The 18,147-nt window shown below is 37.9% G+C and overlaps 1 protein-coding gene across 2 annotated transcripts; it reads left to right on the forward strand.

Moving 5' to 3' along the window:
* The first annotated feature begins 6,799 nt into the window (after positions 1–6,799).
* On the forward strand, positions 6,800–14,508 carry AK2 (adenylate kinase 2). 2 transcript variants are annotated; one of them, XM_072417969.1, is made up of 7 exons: positions 6,800–6,957; positions 9,667–9,792; positions 9,879–9,989; positions 12,024–12,118; positions 12,211–12,283; positions 13,334–13,529; positions 13,854–14,508. In XM_072417969.1, exons 1-7 carry the CDS (start codon positions 6,865–6,867, stop codon positions 13,859–13,861), a joined length of 702 nt encoding a protein of 233 aa, XP_072274070.1. In that variant the 5' UTR covers positions 6,800–6,864; the 3' UTR covers positions 13,862–14,508. The 2 variants fall into 2 exon arrangements, with proteins under 2 accessions (XP_072274070.1, XP_072274062.1); XM_072417961.1 differs by lacking the exon at positions 13,854–14,508 and having other exon boundaries at positions 13,334–13,735.
* Positions 14,509–18,147: the final 3,639 nt, after the last annotated feature.

Below are 18,147 nucleotides of genomic sequence, written 5' to 3' on the forward strand. Positions count from 1 at the left end.
CCATGTTTGAAATTTCCATACATTCCAATAGGCTAATCTATACCAGGATGTTTCCTTGTTGCACGTTCTTGAGTGTTATAGATAATGCTCCTTGCAACATTTTAAAAATTAGGTTAGTTAACGCAGGTAAACATGTCCATTGATTTTAATGGGGGTGTTTTCCCGCATTTATAACGTAATGTAACGTAAAACGTAAACAGTCCAAAAAGCTTGTATAATACCAGCAAAACGCGGCTTGGAGGTGTTCTAGCGTTTTTCCAGGCGTTTAAAGGCAAGTTTTAAAACGCTTGTAAAGGTGCATAAAAACGCATATAAACGCATTAGGAATGTTTACATGCGTTTTTAAAACCGTAAGTAAAAATAATAGATGATAGTGATGATTCTCAGGTGCTATGATTGATCCATCCTGGAGGATTAAGGTTCCTTGGGATGGATGTCTGGAAGAAGCTTCAGTGAGGAAGACCACTTCAAAGGATGAAGAGGTCAGGGAGAATGCAGGAGGTCAGCTGTCAGTAGTAATTGTGATTTACTGGATTTGGGCTACTTGTACTGGACACGTTTCTACCCTAGACCCTCTCTTCTACATATTAAGTTCTAATAAATTCTCCTAACCTAGGCCACATTACAAGGGTACAAGGGTACACTCAGGAAAACAACATTCACACCTCCAGGAATGAATGCTACATCAGTTATCTTTAGGCCGGTGAATAATTATACAGAGAATAGCATGGGCATGTTCATAAACCTTTGGGGGAGAGGAAGTGACATCAGAAAAATACTTTTTCACACTGCTATTGAAATAATAAGGAATGCAAATAGAGTAAAGAAGTGGTACCTGCAGAAAATAAAATGGTACTTGTAAAATATCTTATTTGGCAGATAAAATATTCCAACAATTGCCTTTTAAATAGAATTAAACACTTTGTAAAACAGTTAAAAAAATAATTTAAATATGCCACTAGTTCTAGATCGGTAAAATTGCTCATCTAAATAACTACATAACTAATATTCTGATATTTATAGCTCTAATATTTTTCATCCATCTAAAGCTGCCCTATATCAAAGATATTTAAACTTACCTAGATGACAAAGAAACATCGAATAATAAAAGGAGTAAATGATGGCACTGGGACCTGGGGTCCTACCTAAGGAATCCTACTGCAGGGCATGTGAGTTTATAATTAAGTTGTACTACCAGAAACGGCAATCGGTATGGTCATTTACTTAGTATTATCTATTTATAATAAAAAAAAAGATATTAATCACTATGTTTTCTAAATTCCTTGGGTAATAAAGTTAAGCTTTTCTTCCTATGCTCCAAAATTTGATTGAATCAAAATCAATTAAGAATTAAACTCCACCCTGTCACTTTCACCCCTAGTGAGACCCCTCCCCCCTTTCACGCCTTTCCTCTCTTCCCCTATGACATTTTCGTTCCTTGTCTGGTTTTACCCCTTCTATAAAAATATCTCAAATAAAAAAATTGAAAAATAAATTCCACCTCGGATATCAAAAGCTTTTACTTGACTCTGCCCTCTCATTTACCCCCCATATTCAGAACATTTCCAGGTCCTGTCACTTTCATCTACACAACATCTCCAAAATCCGCCCCTACCTGTCCCCTGAGACCACCAAACTCCTTGTACATGCTCTTATCATCTCTCGTCTGGATTACTGTAACCTCCTTCTCTCTGTTATTCCACTAACCCAACTCTTCCCTCTACAATCTATCATTAATGCTGCAGCCAGACTCATCCATCCTTCCCTCCGCTCCTCTTCCGCTGCATCTCTTTGCAGATCTCTACACTGGCTTCCATTTCACCTTAGAATCAAATTCAAGCTCCTGTGCTTTGCCTTCAAATTCCTCCACAGTTATTGTCCCACTTACCTTTCTGACCTGGTAAAAAAAATACTCCCCCTGCCGCTCTCTCCTCTCCTCCAATTACCTAATACCCACTTCCTCACTCATTACTTCATCACATGCACAGCTCAAAGACTTTTCTAGAGCTGCCCCAACTCTCTGGAATGGTCTTCCTCGTCCTATTCTTGCTCCCACTTTCTGCTAATTTAAAAGAGCACTCAAAACCCATTTTTTCAAACTTGCCTACCAATCTTTTTCTGTCTTTTGATACCATCACTACTTCCCACCATCCTATTGTGTGTGAAATTCCCCCACCTACTAGATTGTAAGCTCTTCGGGGCAGGGTCCTCTCCTCCTGTATCACTGTCTGTATTAGTCTGTCATTTGCAACCCCTATTTAATGTACAGCGCTGCGTAATATGTTGGCGCTAGATAAATCCTGTTTAATAATATTAATAAAAATATTAATAATTGATCCAACTCAGAAAAAAAGGATCAACAAATTCCTATGAAAAAAATAGGATGTTTGATTGAATGATACATCTGTACAGTTAGCCTTAAGATCAGGCATTGCTCTATGCCGATGATTAGCAATGAAAGGCTTGCAGTTCTTAAACAAAATCCGGTTCTGCAGGGTGGGATGAGAAAATAGGAAAGAAATGGCTAAGTAGTGGCTGGCAGGAAGGAAACCTCTGAGTGCCTAGCAGTGGTAACAGGCAGTGACCTGCAGGCTTTTTCAGGCATTTGCAAATGTTCATACAGGTGTTTGTAAGCAGCTGCAAAGTGTGTGTTTTTTTTAACTTTTTTTGGTAATAGAAAACACGTTCAATTGCTTAAAAAAGTTGTATAAAAAGTTGTATAAGTGGTGACAGACAGTTCCAATTCAAGTCTATAGAGACAGCAGAGAAGGGAAATCTCTCCTGCATGCTGCATGTAGCATACATAGACCCATTTGTTACAATGCTAATCACTTTTGCAAGCAGCTTTAAGTAAGAATAACATAAAAAAACTTGCAAAACTGTGTGATAAAGCCATAAACCTCTTGATACAGTATCATCCCTAACCCTGGGGGTCTGCCTAGTCTAGAGTTAAACTGAATGCCCACTGGGAATAGTATGTTGTTTTTTTCTGTACATTGGTTTGTTTTCTGTAAATATTTGTGATTATTTTGGGGGCAATACTAGCTGCTCAATCCACAAACCAATGTTAGAATGTGGTGGAAGATGTGCAGCCCTATATGTAAAATAGTTAGAACTGTTCTATATTTATGACCACTGTATTCTGTGTTGTAGAATGCACAATATATATATATATATATATATATATATTTACTCCTGAACCATGTACAATGCACAAATATTGTATTTTACATTCTCCTGACCTTTTCACTTTACTGTATTATATACTCCAACTCCTTTACTTTAAGCACTAAGCCTTGTTTTTTTTCCTTATGATAGGCCCATTACAGTTTAACAGGGAGCATTTGCCATGTTTTTTACTTTAATTAAGCATTGTCCAACTGCTGGATCAAAGTATAACCTCAACAACTAATTTTCAGATACTAATACAGGCTGAACATTCTTCTGTTTTCAACATACATGTGATACTTTACCTAACAAGTCATTTTTATTTTGATGAAGTGCTACTTCTGACCACAAGAGGGAGAAGGTATACCACAAATCAAACTTCATATAATCCATGTAATTTCCTAAAACAAGGGAAGTGAATGTGTCCAATTTTGTGTTGTTGTTTTTTTTTTTACTATCCTGTCCTTCATTATATTACCCTTACACTGACAAAAGGGGAATGTTTATTATTCCCAGATCAATCATATTAGCTGCTTTTGTTCACCATACACCAAGTTTTCCCACATTTCAATGGAAAATCCAGGTCCCAAAACCTTTAGTCAGATTTAGAAGATGGCAAATGTGACAGTCGCTAGGCCCAATTCGATTTTGACACTGATCAACTTTTTACAGCAAAGTCACCCACATTTCTTCATGTACCACTTCTAAATACTTTTTAACACCATGTTCTGGCCAGTCACACGTCCTTCCTGTCCACAGCATTTTATTGTGATCCTAGGCTGACGTAGCAAATTAATTAGTTCATTTGTGCACACACTGGGCCTGTTTTATTAAAGGTCTCCAAAGCAGGAAAAATAAACTAATATGGGTAAACCAGGGTGATCCAGCAAACTTGGATTGGTTCAGGATTAAAAACTTTTGCCAAAATAGCAAAATCTTATCCAGGTTTGCTCACTTAGCCTGGTTCTCCCATAATAGATTTTCTCCAATCTTTGAGAGCTTTATTTTAATCAGGTCCAATGTTTTGAGGGAACCCAATCACTTTGAATGAGCCCATAACAAACCAAAAAGTATGTAAAAAACATACTGTACTCGAATTTATTTTAACTAACACAGTGTACTGCAACAAATGTACACTCACATACATGAATTGCAGTATGCAAGTCCTGGTTTGCTGCTTCATACTTCATCACTATAGAGAGAAAGGCACCACAAGACACATATACAGCAAGTTTCAGTTTGTTGTGCTAACACAAGTGGGAACACTTCATTTTTCTGCTGCAACATGTTTCATCCTACCTTTCTATAATGCCACAATAGTGAGAATAAAGACTGGCATATCAAAGAATAAAAACCTGTCTTCCAATTGTTTATTGCCCATATAGGTATCCTTTTTGTCAAATGTGTATCACAAAAAGAAAGCAAAAGGTATAAGTGACTATTTGAAATTGAAGCAACACTTTACAACCATTCATTTTATAATTACATCTAATCCCCTGAACTTAATTTCTAATTAAAGTGGGCCTATCATATAAAAGGGCAGATAACCCTTCTATATGAAGTAAAAATGTTGTTTTTCATTAAATGGCTTTTACTATCCTTACCATGAAAACTGAAAAGGATCGCAGGGGTTTCGGGCTGCTCCTTCTGCACATGCCGAGATTGGGGGTCTTTTGAGTCATTAAAAAAAAAGAACTGATCTCACGCATGCGTAGTGACATAGGCAGAAGGCAAGAAGAAGGCAGAAGATGCCGTTGCCTGGCGCATCTTTCTCGGCTCCGGGACGTAGCAACAAACCAGAACAATGCAGGACTAAATTGTAGACAGCTCCGGAGGGATCTGTGGAAATAAAGTGGTAAGTGTGATTTTTGTTATTTTAACTTTAGTTTCGCTTTAAAAATGGTAGGGAAAACAATCCTTTGATTTGCTAGACTCAATGCTATGAAAATAATGGTTCAGTAACCAGATCCATGAGTGTAAGGCTAGCTTTAGTGATGAGGCCAGAGTAGAGATGGTAAAATGGCAACATGGGTTGAAAGCCCCCACCCCTGTACAGAATTAGTTATTCTAATTTGATGTAGATGGCCTTTTTCATACCTGTTGCAAACTAGTTGTCCTCTCTGTCCAAATGTCGAATACGGCAGAGATACCTTGCCTGTCATGTTAATTATGAAATGTTGGGTGCTGCGAGTCACCTCACCATCTTCCCTGCAGAATTAAAAGATCCAGTACTGTGCCCAGCCCTTCATCACCCAGCTCACCTCCATTCCTGTCTATGCAGACATTTCTCTATGGATATAGTAACCACTCTCCTGTGCACACATCAAGATATGTTTATATATGATACGAAATAATAGGAAAAAATCTGGCTCAACCACACCGGTGTCTTATTTATATATTTGTATGTTATATACCTGCATGCTAAGTACTGTGTCAGTGTAAAATGTATAGGTATATTACCTGTCACAGAGATCACAGTACTACCCCTGACAATGCATGCATCTGCTTTTCTTTCCAGAAGTATGATGACAATTTTGTTCAGGCATCAATGACAACTTACAGCAACCTTTTTATACCTGAGAAAAAAATTCATGTCATAAGAAACCCTATTAACTTTTTTTAGGGGGGTTGAGAGGTTAAAAGGAAAAAAAGACTTCTTAAATTGTTGAAAAAGAATGGCCTATGCAAGGGTGGCAAGAATAGCATATTTATAGACAGTAGGCAATCTAGGGATAGAACTTGGGAAAGGTTTGGATAGGGTATAAGAATGTTCAAATGTATTTTCTTCTGTCTTTGAAATACCTGATGCAGAAGGAACATCATACTTCTGTTATTCTCAAACTTTTTGATGTAGGGGAACCCTTTAAAATATCTTTCAGGTCCCCAGGGAACCCCTGCTATAAGTACTCTATCCACAGCCACAAGTACATTAGCTTGGTGGTCTGTAGGAATAATACCTCTTACATTGCTAGCCAGTAAGAAGAATGTCACCCTTACAGATAGCCAAAAACATCATTGGTGTCACTTAAACTGGCCTGAGAGGCACAAATTGCTCATTACTCCAGGAACCCCCAGCAACCTCTGGAGGAACCCTGGTTAAGAAACACTGCCCCAAACCAAGCACAGAACATTCTGGAAACATTTTATTGAATATGTCATGATACAACACATAGACACAAATAGGTCTAAGTACAGACACAAATAGGTCAAATAGGTCTAAGTGTTAGATTTATAACATCAGTTAATTTAATCATTGCTAGCCATTCCCACCTCCAGTAATTGACCAGCTACAAATGAGTTTTTATTTAGATATAAATGTGTTCCAGTGGAGATTATATTACATTTTCCACCAATTCCATAGCATCTGGTTACATTCATCTGCGGTCACCATACAGTTCATAAGGTGACATGTCCCAGCACAAGCCACGCCCCATATGAGCCACGTGTTTTCCTATCACCAGGACACCTTGGCGATCTTCCGCTTCCCGCCTTTACATTACAGCCCACAACCTCACAATTGTCCAATCACCTTTCTATTGGCTAAATATGGTTTATAATTGACAGGCCTCTTATCCAATAATCGTCTCCTTTCGAAAGTCACGCAGATATCCTACCCAATAATATTGCGGACTGGGCGGAGTGGGCTTTGTGAGCGTAAAGGTGTCTAGGAAGGCTGACTGCTCTTTCTTGTGAAACATGGCTCCCAGAGAGGGTACAGAGCGGGGCTCCGTTATGGACGGGATTAGAGCCATTCTTCTAGGCCCTCCGGGAGCCGGCAAGGGGACACAGGTAAATGGAGTAGCAGCGGGTATATTCTCTTTATTCTTTGCATAGTCAGAGGCTCTCTGTCAGCTAATGTGAATGCCTGGACTTGAAGGGGAGGGGGGTGTTGAAGGGTTTAGTGACGTGGCAAGCTGTGATAGGGCAGCCTTCCCTCGTCATGCAATGAGTGACAAGTAACCAGTGCCTGTGATCACTGACAGGAAGCCCTCCCTCCCTGCGGGCTACTAGTAACTTGCAACATGTTGTTACCTTGTCTTTGAAATGGTTTATGATTTTAGCAAAGATTCATGCAAGTATAATTAATTATAATGTATGCAACTGGACATTATTATATATGTATGGCTGTGTGGTCACAGAAGTCCCAGCATGACAGAATGTACCACTGTTCATCCAGCCTCCCAAAAAACATGTGCTGCAGTGCTGTGATATAAATGCAATTGCAAATTACAGTTTTCTCATAGTCCCTCTACAAAATCCCACACATGCCAATGTATTCTGCCCATGACAACAATGCTGCACTGTGCCTGAATTCAGTGCAGAGTTGTCCCTCTCATGTAGCCTGGGTCTGCTGTGCTACAATGAGATGATCAGGTTGCAGGGATCTTGATCTCAGCATTGTCACTGCTGATTTGTGGGTTTGTAGCTTGTCAGTCAGCATCTAGTCCTGACCAGGAACCATGGCAGGGTGCCAGGAAATCAACACTACCAGAACTGTTCGATGCTTCAGTATCGCTTGTTCTGGCCATAATGTTCACTTCCTCCTGTCTGCTCCAGTGTTCCTAAATTACAGACACACATGGCAATAAATGATCTTTCCTTGCTCTAAAAAAAAAATCAATCTACGTTCACTTTAACTTACAGCTATATTTTTGGAGGCACTGGTGAAAATCTCATAATTTATTGTGCTTGGCTATACAATTTTTAACCTAAAAAAAGAAAAAAAAACTGCTGCTGTTTGAAAATCTGGTCATCAGAGTTTACATTTGTGTAAGTGACTTGATCTGCAGTGGCTGACCTTGGTAAAGCAGATCAATAGCTTGCTGTAAGGACAATGCTTTCATTGCTCTTGTCACATACATGGGGTGACCTGCAACTGCAGATTACTTTATCTTTGTTCTAACAGTCATTTTCAAATAAACCTATACTGTACTATCCAGGCTGATTTTGCTGAAGTCCTTGAAAATATTAGTTGACTGGTTGTCTGTGGACTTTAGTAGTTTCTGATCTAGAACAAGTATACTGCAATTTAAACTGTTTAATCTGCATAACTTGTTAAATGGCATTGCACTAGAAATTATTAAAATTTGCCATGACAATTGGAAAACTATTATTTTTTTAGTCTTTTTCACATGGCCAGTTATGTTGTAGCTCAGTTATAGATTACCTGACACCTAATTTCAATTGCTAAGCACTCAGACGTTATTACAGGAGGTTACAGCAAGTGCCAAAAGAAAAACCTACAGAAATGCTATAAAAGCAGTTTATGAGCTATGTGATTATCAGGAACTGGAGGCTTATAGAAAGTGAAAACACATTTTTTTTGTATAGAGTCCTCACAAATGTTTCAAATTTGCTTAGCTGACATTGGGAAAACATTTTTAATTATGTAAATAATTAATATGGAAGTGATTGAGCAGCTGATGACCTAAGATGACAGTCACCACCCGGTGGTCCTGGTCCGTTGGTGGTCTGCAGTCCCCTGTATTGACACAACCTGCCCACTCTCCCATAGCGGGCTCATACCTGCTTGCTAAACATCCTGGGGGGACAGCAGCGCAGGGTTGTGGAACGTCCTTAACCCTGCACTACTATCCCCCCAGGATGTTTAGCAAGCAGGTCTGAGCCTGCCATGAAAGTGTGGGTGGGTTCTGGCATCATGACTTTAGTCAATTTAGTTCCTTCCCCTTTGATTGACACACGGCTTCCCACGCAAGTGCGGTCCAGAATTCATGGATTTAGTAGTCTCTGAGTTTGGAAAGGCTGGCGACCACTGTCCTATGAGACACTGCATATGGGGCCTTAGTAGAGGCCAAAAACTGCAACCCGACCACACTGCCTGCAGAAAAAACTTTTATTTTTCACAATACAAGCCGGTAAAAATACATCAACAATTAAGCATACATATTTATGTTTAGTACAATTTTCTTTAACCACCTCAGTCCAAATCATTTATTGTGTTGGTACGGCAGATATCTGTCCTGGAGTGTGAAGAAGTATGAAGTAGAATACTATGCAGTTTTCTCACCCCCAACCTCCCATCCCATGCATTTTGTTTACCTCATGAAACAAAATATACTTGTCTATATTTGCTGTCTTGGTCCTTACTTGCCTGGGTGCCAAGAACTGCTAATCCACCTTGGCAGATGTTCCTGTTATGTGCCATGATTGACATGCTTTAAATCCTATAGTTATAAATCAGCCCTGCAACCTCAGTTTCACATACTGGAGAAACCACAAGGGGACTGGTGGGATCAATATTTCAATTCAACAAAGGTTAGTTCACAAATGTTTGTCATGGTGGAGATGGGGGTTATAGATGTATAGAATGTTTGGGTAAACAAACTGCCTTTAGTTGGTAAATGAACGTGTGCCTTTTAAATGATTAAAAAAATGTTTTCCTAACATTTCCTAACATGTTTTCCTAACATTATCTGTTGTAAGCACAGCAATTATTATTCTAGATGTGCCTTTATTTAAAATCAATTTTTTTTTCAGGCTCCAAAAATAGCAGAAAAATACTGTGTTTGCCACCTTGCCACAGGAGATATGTTAAGAGCTATGGTGGCATCAGGATCAGAGCTGGGAAAACGTCTAAAAGCTACAATGGATGCAGGAAAACTGGTTAGTGTCTGGCAAGTCACCTGCTAGAATGCATGCTGCTGTAAAATGCATTCAAAAACAATTGTATGCTTCATTTCTGTCTTTAGGTCAGCGATGAAATGGTTGTAGAGTTGATTGAAAATAACCTGGATACTCCTGCGTGTAGTAAGGGATTCCTGTTGGATGGATTTCCTCGCACTGTCAAGCAAGCAGAAATGGTAACACCTGTTGAATGAAAGAAACATAAATCCTCTTTGCAGATTACAGATGATGTAGCTCAGTTACATTTCTGCACCAGTAATACTCAGTACATAGGAATGAACAAGTTTGTTAAAATTAACCTTTTATGAAAAATCATGAATGCTGCTTTTGCTTCCATATTACTTCAGCAATGGTTTGAAAATTAGTAACTTGGAAAAACTATATCAGGCATAGTCGTAGCACAGCACTGTGGAGCCTTCAGAAGGTATTCACATGTCTCCTCTATATTGTATCCCAAAAATAATATTAATTTCAGGGTAGTGACCAGAACTACACATTTATATAACCCTATTGGTTAACTCTACATCCCATACTGCTGATGTGAATAACGGGTACAACCTAATAAAATGGACTCATGGCAAAGTTTTGTTTGTCATCATCAGTGCAGTAATTGGAAACTATGGTTTCAATGGAATACTGCTCTTAACCAAAAAGAAAATAGTTGCTCAGAAGACTCTGGTGTGCTGGGTCTAAAAAATCTTCCAGATAACCAGTGTTTAGCACACTAGAGTGTAGTTTGGAACTGTTAGCCAATAGGGTACAAAACAAATTTGGAAGAAAAATGCTACATTGTGATATGCACTGATTTTATGACAGCCCTTCTTGGTTCCATTAGTCGTTCCTTGCTATAACCTTCTGTGATAGTGGCACATAGATGTTTCAGGTTAGTCACTCAAGTATTGGGACCTGAGGGTCAACATAGTAAAAGGCAACTAATATTTTCAAGATAAGGTCAATAGCTTCCATTCTTCTCTTCTGAGCAATTCAGTTTAAGCTTTACTAGGCTGACATAAGAGAATTCAGACTAAGGCTGCTATAGTGTTTCAATGGTCAGAAAAGTTTTTCTCCCAACTAAGGTAGACTTACACGGCTCAACCCTTAACCAAATGGTTACCCATCAACTTATAAATGGTAATGCCTCTAAATTTAATTGTGAATAAAAAATGTAGGCAAAGTTATGTCTCCCCTTAAAGTTTTGCAGAATAGCTGTTGGCTCTGGCATACAAACAGCAGCCACTCCCATTGGCTATCCTTTGTTTGCATTTCTGCTCTCTGCCCTAGTAGCTAATGGTGAAACATCTGTGGAAAAGGGTGCAGTTTAGGCAAATATAGACAGGCATTCACAATTTAACTTGATTCATTTGAATCATTTAATGCATTGAAATATGATAAGGACAAAAAATAGTAGGAATAGAATACTGTAATAGTTGTGCTTTATTGTTACAGGGTTTAATGTAAAAAGATCTGGTAACAGTATTTTTAATTAAATGATAGGGAAGTTCAGGAGGTGGTAAGGGGAAGAGCCCAGGTTTGACTTTAATAGGAAATGTGTAGGAGTTGGGTAAAATAGAAACTGTAACAAGCTCCCCAGCTCATTATTACACACTCATTTTCCATTGTGCTTGAAAATCTCTGCAGCTGAAGGACAGCTGCTTAGGAAGCAAAAGAGCAACATCCACATCTTTCACTTTTTGGGACAGGCTGCCATCTCCTTGCTCATCTTTCATTTAAACATGCCAATTCAAAAGGCCTTTAAGGCTTTTACATTCCACTATTTCTTTGGGATTTTGTAAACAAAAGACAATATTTTAAGCAACACTTCATCTTAAAGTTAAAAATGAAAAGGCTAATAAAACATGAAATGACTAATTCCATCAGAAGGAGATGGTTGTGGAGTTCTATAACACGAAGTCTCAAACTACTTTTGATTTTTGTAGAATGCTGATACCTAAAAGCCAGAGAAGGATTCTTCCCTGTCTTTCCTAAACGGAGACTGCACCTGCCTCTGTTTGGTCCACTGGTCACAGAGACTGGCATAGACTTTGAAGAATAGATCTTTTGCAACCTCTGTAATGACAACGGGCCATTATTTTGTCTTTTATTTCTGCTTAGTATGAATCTTTAATAGTTTTCAAATCAAGCAACAAATCAATTGATTTTTTTATAATATATATATTGTAATATGGAGTTTTCAATTCTGTTGCTTTTAGCTTGATGAACTTCTGGAAAAGCGTCAAGAAAAACTTGATTCAGTCATCGAATTCAGCATAGACGATTCTTTGCTTGTAAGAAGGATTTGTGGCAGGTAATGACAACATAAAATTTCCTAGATCTAAACTTTACTGGTGTTCAGATCATGCTTCGTTACTCTAACTTCTTTTCAATCTGTTGATGTAGGTTAATACACCCTCCAAGTGGACGATCATACCATGAAGAGTTCAATCCTCCTAAAGTACACATGAAAGATGATGTAAGTTTGCAGTGCAGACATTGCTTCGATGTTTCACTACTAAATGAATGAAAACTTAAAATGCCAGTAGGAAGCTGTATAAATCTAGGGAGTTCTAGTATGCCTTTGCTAAACGTAGTTCTCAAGGACTGTTTTTGACCTTCAACTCATAAAATAAAGACCAGCATGTAAGAACTTTCAGCATAACATCTAACATAGCATATTATTAGGTATGACCTTTTTATTTTCTTCATTCATTGTAATTGCAGTATACTTAGTAGGCATGATTAGAAACTATCCAATGAAATGCCTAAAATTTTAAACTAGAAATACCAGTAGAGGGGAAGCATTGGGAGCTGCATATCATTATTAATGGACTTCAATATATCCAAGATCTCAGTCACACAGTTATCACAGGGAAAAAGATGATTATGGGTGCCCAGGAAATATGTTTACCATAAAAAGAAAATGCCTGTATATCACAACAGTTAGAAAAGAAAAAGACAATTGAAAGCCATTACCAGATAAAGATGTGATATTTGGTGGCTTCTGATTAGCAGTTTTGTCCAAATAGGTGACATGTTTTGCGGTTTGCAAACGCTCTTTTATATATATATCATAATCAAAACCAGTTCTTGTATAAATCCATAGGGTAAGTATGCACATATAGGTGAACTATTCTGAATTTAAACTGTTTTTTTCTTTGTGCAAGGGTATATTATTCTGTAGTGGCACATTTATACTGGACAAAGGATGGTGACAGCCTGGGAACTTTCACCTTTTAAATAAAAGTATAGCATGCAAGGAAAATAAAGAATGGTCACACATCTTTGGCATGTCATTCCAGAAACCTTTATTTCGTGCTTTATTGTGATAATGTATGGATATTCTATATTGAGAGCAGTATACAGAAAGTCCTTTAATGGACATTAGTTTATAGTTTTCTGTGGCTGCCACTGTGCTCCTATTGTCAGAAGTTTACTTTTCTGTCTTTTTTCTGTAATTTCCCATTCAGAAGATTATGCGTGGCAATTACTAGGGCTTATTTATACAGACTATGTGTTTTAACAGGTGACCGGAGAGCCTTTGGTGAAACGTTCTGATGATAATGAAACTACTCTGAAGTCCCGGCTTGATGCCTACCACACTATGACTTCACCACTTGTGGAATACTACCAACGTCATGGAATCCACACAGCAGTAGATGCCGCACAGTCTCCAGATGTGGTGTTTGCAAGCATCCTGGCCGCTTTCTCCAGAGCTCGTAGTAAAGATCTTGTTATATTCTTGTGATTTTTGGGTGGAAATACTTAACTTTTCACTAGCTTTCAGAACAATAATATTCTATTTGAGTCTGTGTTTAAAAGGGACATCTGTTACTGAAGGAATGTTGTAATCTTATGTGCACACTTCTAAAGCTATGAGCATCCTGCTCTTGCTGTAATCTGTCAATAAAAGTGCTGGCAAACTAAATATTTTTATATTTTTCTAATTTTATAGAATTATTTTTTCTCTTACCTTAATCTTTTTCTGTGGTTGTAAGCTTTAGAGTTAATTTTTACATTTTATTTTTTTTTTTTATTCATTCCAGCGCACTGATCCCCAGTCATCCCAGAAAGGAGTGTGTTGTCTGCAGGCCCCTAACCCTGTGCACTAGGGCACTGCACAGTAGACTGATGATTGAGTACCCCTGTCAACTCCTACTGCTGTTATCTTGCTGTGCTTGTGGTGCTTCTTCATTCCCACAAATCTTCATCACTGCATTCATCTTTTATAAGTATTTAAAGCTTCTGTGGTTGAAGCTACAGTGTTTTAACCTCATTGTTGAGGAATGTGTGACTGGACCATTATTTATAAAAAAAAAAAATACTTGCTTTATCACTTAAGTATGAGAAGTGCAGATCAGGTTGCAATATGAGATATGGACACACTGGAATTGGGACATTAGAACCAAACATAAAAAAAAAAATCCTAAATTTTGAATGTTTTTTGCACTTGTCTGTATTTTTGGATTCCAGTCTGTTTTCCATTCACTGTTGTACTTTCTTGGTAAGTAATCACTATCAGAGAAGTATAAAGGGCTCATTTGTAGGGTGACTATCGCATGACAATCTCACAGCATTGTTAACCTTGGATGCTGAGTCTGACTAAATTGTTCTTTACTCTCAATCACTTGTCTTTTATTTGAACATTAACAACCAGTGCCTTGTGTAATTACTGAAACAATAAAAGGTGTGCAGGTGTGACCATTTGTATTTATTTATATATTTTTTATAATGCGTTTAGGCAGAAATTTTTGATGTTTATAATACACTGACAGCAGAATGAAATTAAACTATTTGGGATATATGTCTATTCTTCCCATGGATCTCACAAGTTTGTTATCCTAACATCTCTTGAGCCATCTGATCATTGTATGTTTTTGGAGCTCTTTGCAAGAGTTCAGAGCTTGTGCAACCTACTAAACTTTACTAAAACTTCTGTTTCCGTACTTCTGTCTTGTTAAAAGATTCATAGAGCCAGCACTTCCAGCAAGGCATGAGTCAACCATAGCCACATAGTTTTAGGAGATAACGATCAGGAACTTGCAGCTGAACTTTTGCTATACAATTGCTCATTGACATGTGCAGGAAAAACATTACTGATGTCTAGTGAGCAGAGGTGGTAAAAAAACAAATGTCTGCTCTGGAAGTTGTTTTTTTTAATTTATGTATTAATGTTTTAAGTAACTACACTATTTCACCCATTTTATGACAAAAAGAATACTAATTTTTACTGTGTCTGAGCCGCATTCACTCATCACCCAATTCAGCGATATCATAGTACATCTTGGAATTGATTCAGTTAAGGAGGGACAAATGTCTTGCCCCCTCCTAACGAGATTTGTTTTTTTTTTTTTGTCTTTATACATAAATAAAAGCTGCCATACATCATCCAAGGTTTTGGTGCAATTTACCATTTCTTAAGGAACAAAGGTAATACAAGAAAGGTGATTAAAGACGTAGGTTGCTAGCACCTGGAGTAAATATAAAGCTGTATTGAAAAAGATATATTTCCTTTGTTGCAAACCATATGCAAGAAAAGTTTATAGCCTGCAAATTCGTCCTCTGGCTTAACCATGTCACTAACCCCAAACAAGTATTTATGAAATAAATTATGGACCCTACTTGCTGCATCTGTACACCTATTCTGCGTCCGTGACTCTGGGAATACTAAGAAGGGAAGTCCATTACAGCTGCCAGGTGACTAGCAGCTTTGGAGGATGAAAAACTTCTAATTTTCTCTCTGGAAAGGTATGATTGAAAAGTTTACTGCAGTGTCCACTTTCAATGCAGAACTACTCCCTTCTCCGTGCAGTACTTGTTTTCTGACACCATTCATGCTCAAGGTTGACAGCATTATTCAATACACTTCCTCTGACTCTACAACTGTAACTTAGAAAAAAAAAAATCAGGGTTGTCAGCTGTGCACCCTGGCAAGACTTATGAACTGTAAATAAATATATGTGCTGAATATCTGAAGACTTGCTCAAGGACAATGTTAGAGACTTGTGAGATAATACAAATGTAGTATGAGACGATTCAAGATGGGAAATCACTACTTTACAGCCACTTTACAAATCCACACTTTTATTACAGACTGCTAAGGCCCAAGAGAATTTTAACTTTCTAGCTTTCAGCTTTAAGACCTTTGGATGGGTGGTTCATGGGAGCTTCTTTTATAAGAGCAATGTATACCGTAAGCATATATAGAGTTTAAACAAGTTTTTTTTCAGAACATTTGAAAAGCTTTGAGCAGCTATCTTTACGCCTTTAAGGTGCCAATTCGCTCCAGGTTGGGAATTATAACAGATCTTAATTACATTGTCTGTCACTCTATACAGGCTAATAATAGATTTTTAACTAGCTTTGGAAAAAAAAATAAAAAACAATCTTCCTATGTGTAGAAGCCCAACAATGTTGGTTCTGCATAAACACTGGGATTGCTTTAAATAATTCCCACTCCATTTTTTGTTTTTATATTACATGTGATGTTAAATGATGTTAGAGATGTCGAAAATCATAAAGGTGTGTGGAACAGAATTCAAAATTACAGTTTTTTTCCTATTAGAATGTTTGCTTCAAGAGAGTCAGGCTGTCTGACTCCAGCTGTAACTAAAATAACACTTTAGTGTGAAATAAAACTTTAAAAGACCTCAGGAGCACTTAGTGGATGGACAAAGCTTTGACCATAAGTAATGTTATTACAATTTCAAGTGATTCTGCTTTCCCTCTTTAGTTCCACTGGTAGCACGTGAGGATAAAATTCAGGTAAGCAAATTGGGATATAAGGACAAAGTGTTGTCACCCTTTAAAAGGAAGTGCCTAAACAAGGACCTTCATAGCTGGATCAAGGATATTATGTCACTTAAAGCTGTACATTAAAAGAAAATACAAGATTTTGTAATGTGATGACATAATCTTCCCATGTCCCTACTCTCCAGCTGGGAACTTATCTGTCTATAGCTAGACACTACTAATTACAAAAAATCTAGTTCCACAGACCATTTACTAATTTACTGATTTAGAATTCAAGCTCCAGTATGTCATTAAAAGCTTTTTCTCAGTAATCAACGCAACATAAATCAAATGGGTTTATTGATGTCAAAATAGCTTTGTTCCTGGGCAAGTAATCAGTAGAATACTTCCATTCTCACCAAGCAAAGCTGGGGGTTTTATATCATGTCCTCCTTAGTCTGATATGTGGAAAGCTACAGCCCTTCTGTAGCGTTTTTCACATTCAAATGGACCTGTTTTTGTAACGTTGAAGAAAATTCACAGCCTATCCATGCTGTTTCTACAGTTCTACCAATGTAGGAAATATCAGTAAAACCGATTTGGTGATGACCTGGAGGGGTGCAGCAACAATTTATTTATATTGCTTACAATTCATAATATAGTGTTATGGATAAAAGATACAAAATGATACATTTTAGGCTGATGGATGAGAACTGGTCAGGATCTTGTTGAGCTGGCTGCTAATCTCTGATCTAATACAAAGACACAAACATGACGCATTAATTTCACTTCCCGCTCTTCAGAACACGTAGACAATTTTATAACTCCACTTGTTTTACGTTCACACCTGGGTAAAGCTTTTCTAGTACTGGAATGTGTGTGGCACTGTTGTTTCTAATGTATTTGTGTTGTTTGTGGTTTGCTTTTTAATGGCCCAATTTCTCTTCTTATGGCACCATATAGCCAAATAAACATTATACTATACTATACACACTGGGCCCGATTTAATACAGTTCTCCAAGGTTGGAGAAGATAGACTATCATGGGAGAACGTTGGTGAACGGATTTCCTAAAAATTATTTGCTATTAGTTGGCAAATGTTGTTGCCTGCACCTGATCTGTGCCAGGTTTATTGAATCACCCAGGTTCTCTTTTAGTAGTCTAACCTCCCCTCTCTTAAAGAGCTTTATTATATCAGGCCCATTTTAATGTTTTTATTTTTTTTATAGAAGCATAGTTTATATGTATTTTAAAAAATATTGTGCCAAAGCTGAGGTTGAGATACTAAAATCACAATGTGGCCATATGAAATGATCCAGGAAATGAAATCCCATCCAAGACACCCATGTATTTCTGCATGCTGCCAATGAAGAAGTGAGCATTCCTCAATTACCTGCCTGGGTATTGGCCATGATCCGCCAGCTTGATCTGGAATACAGGTAGTACCCGGGTTAAGGACATCTGACATACGGACAACGACTCCTAGATACAAACAGGCTTTCCTGCTAATTCTGTGCAGGAGGGAGGCTTGATGGGGGGAGGGGGCAGTTGCTGTTCTGCAGCAGTCTCTTGTAACTCCTTAATTACCAAGACACACTCTGCAGTTGT

This window comes from Pyxicephalus adspersus, chromosome 1 (assembly GCF_032062135.1).
Source record: "Pyxicephalus adspersus chromosome 1, UCB_Pads_2.0, whole genome shotgun sequence".
Classification (NCBI taxonomy): domain Eukaryota; kingdom Metazoa; phylum Chordata; class Amphibia; order Anura; family Pyxicephalidae; genus Pyxicephalus; species Pyxicephalus adspersus.

Coding starts and splice junctions, on each gene's coding strand:
- AK2 (XM_072417961.1), top strand. CDS start 6,865: ATGGCTCCCAGAGAGGGTACAGAGCGGGGCTCCGTTATGGACGGGATT. Junction 6,958..9,666: donor GAGCCGGCAAGGGGACACAG/GTAAATGGAGTA, acceptor TTTTTTTTTCAG/GCTCCAAAAATAGCAGAAAA. Junction 9,990..12,023: donor CTGTCAAGCAAGCAGAAATG/GTAACACCTGTT, acceptor TGTTGCTTTTAG/CTTGATGAACTTCTGGAAAA.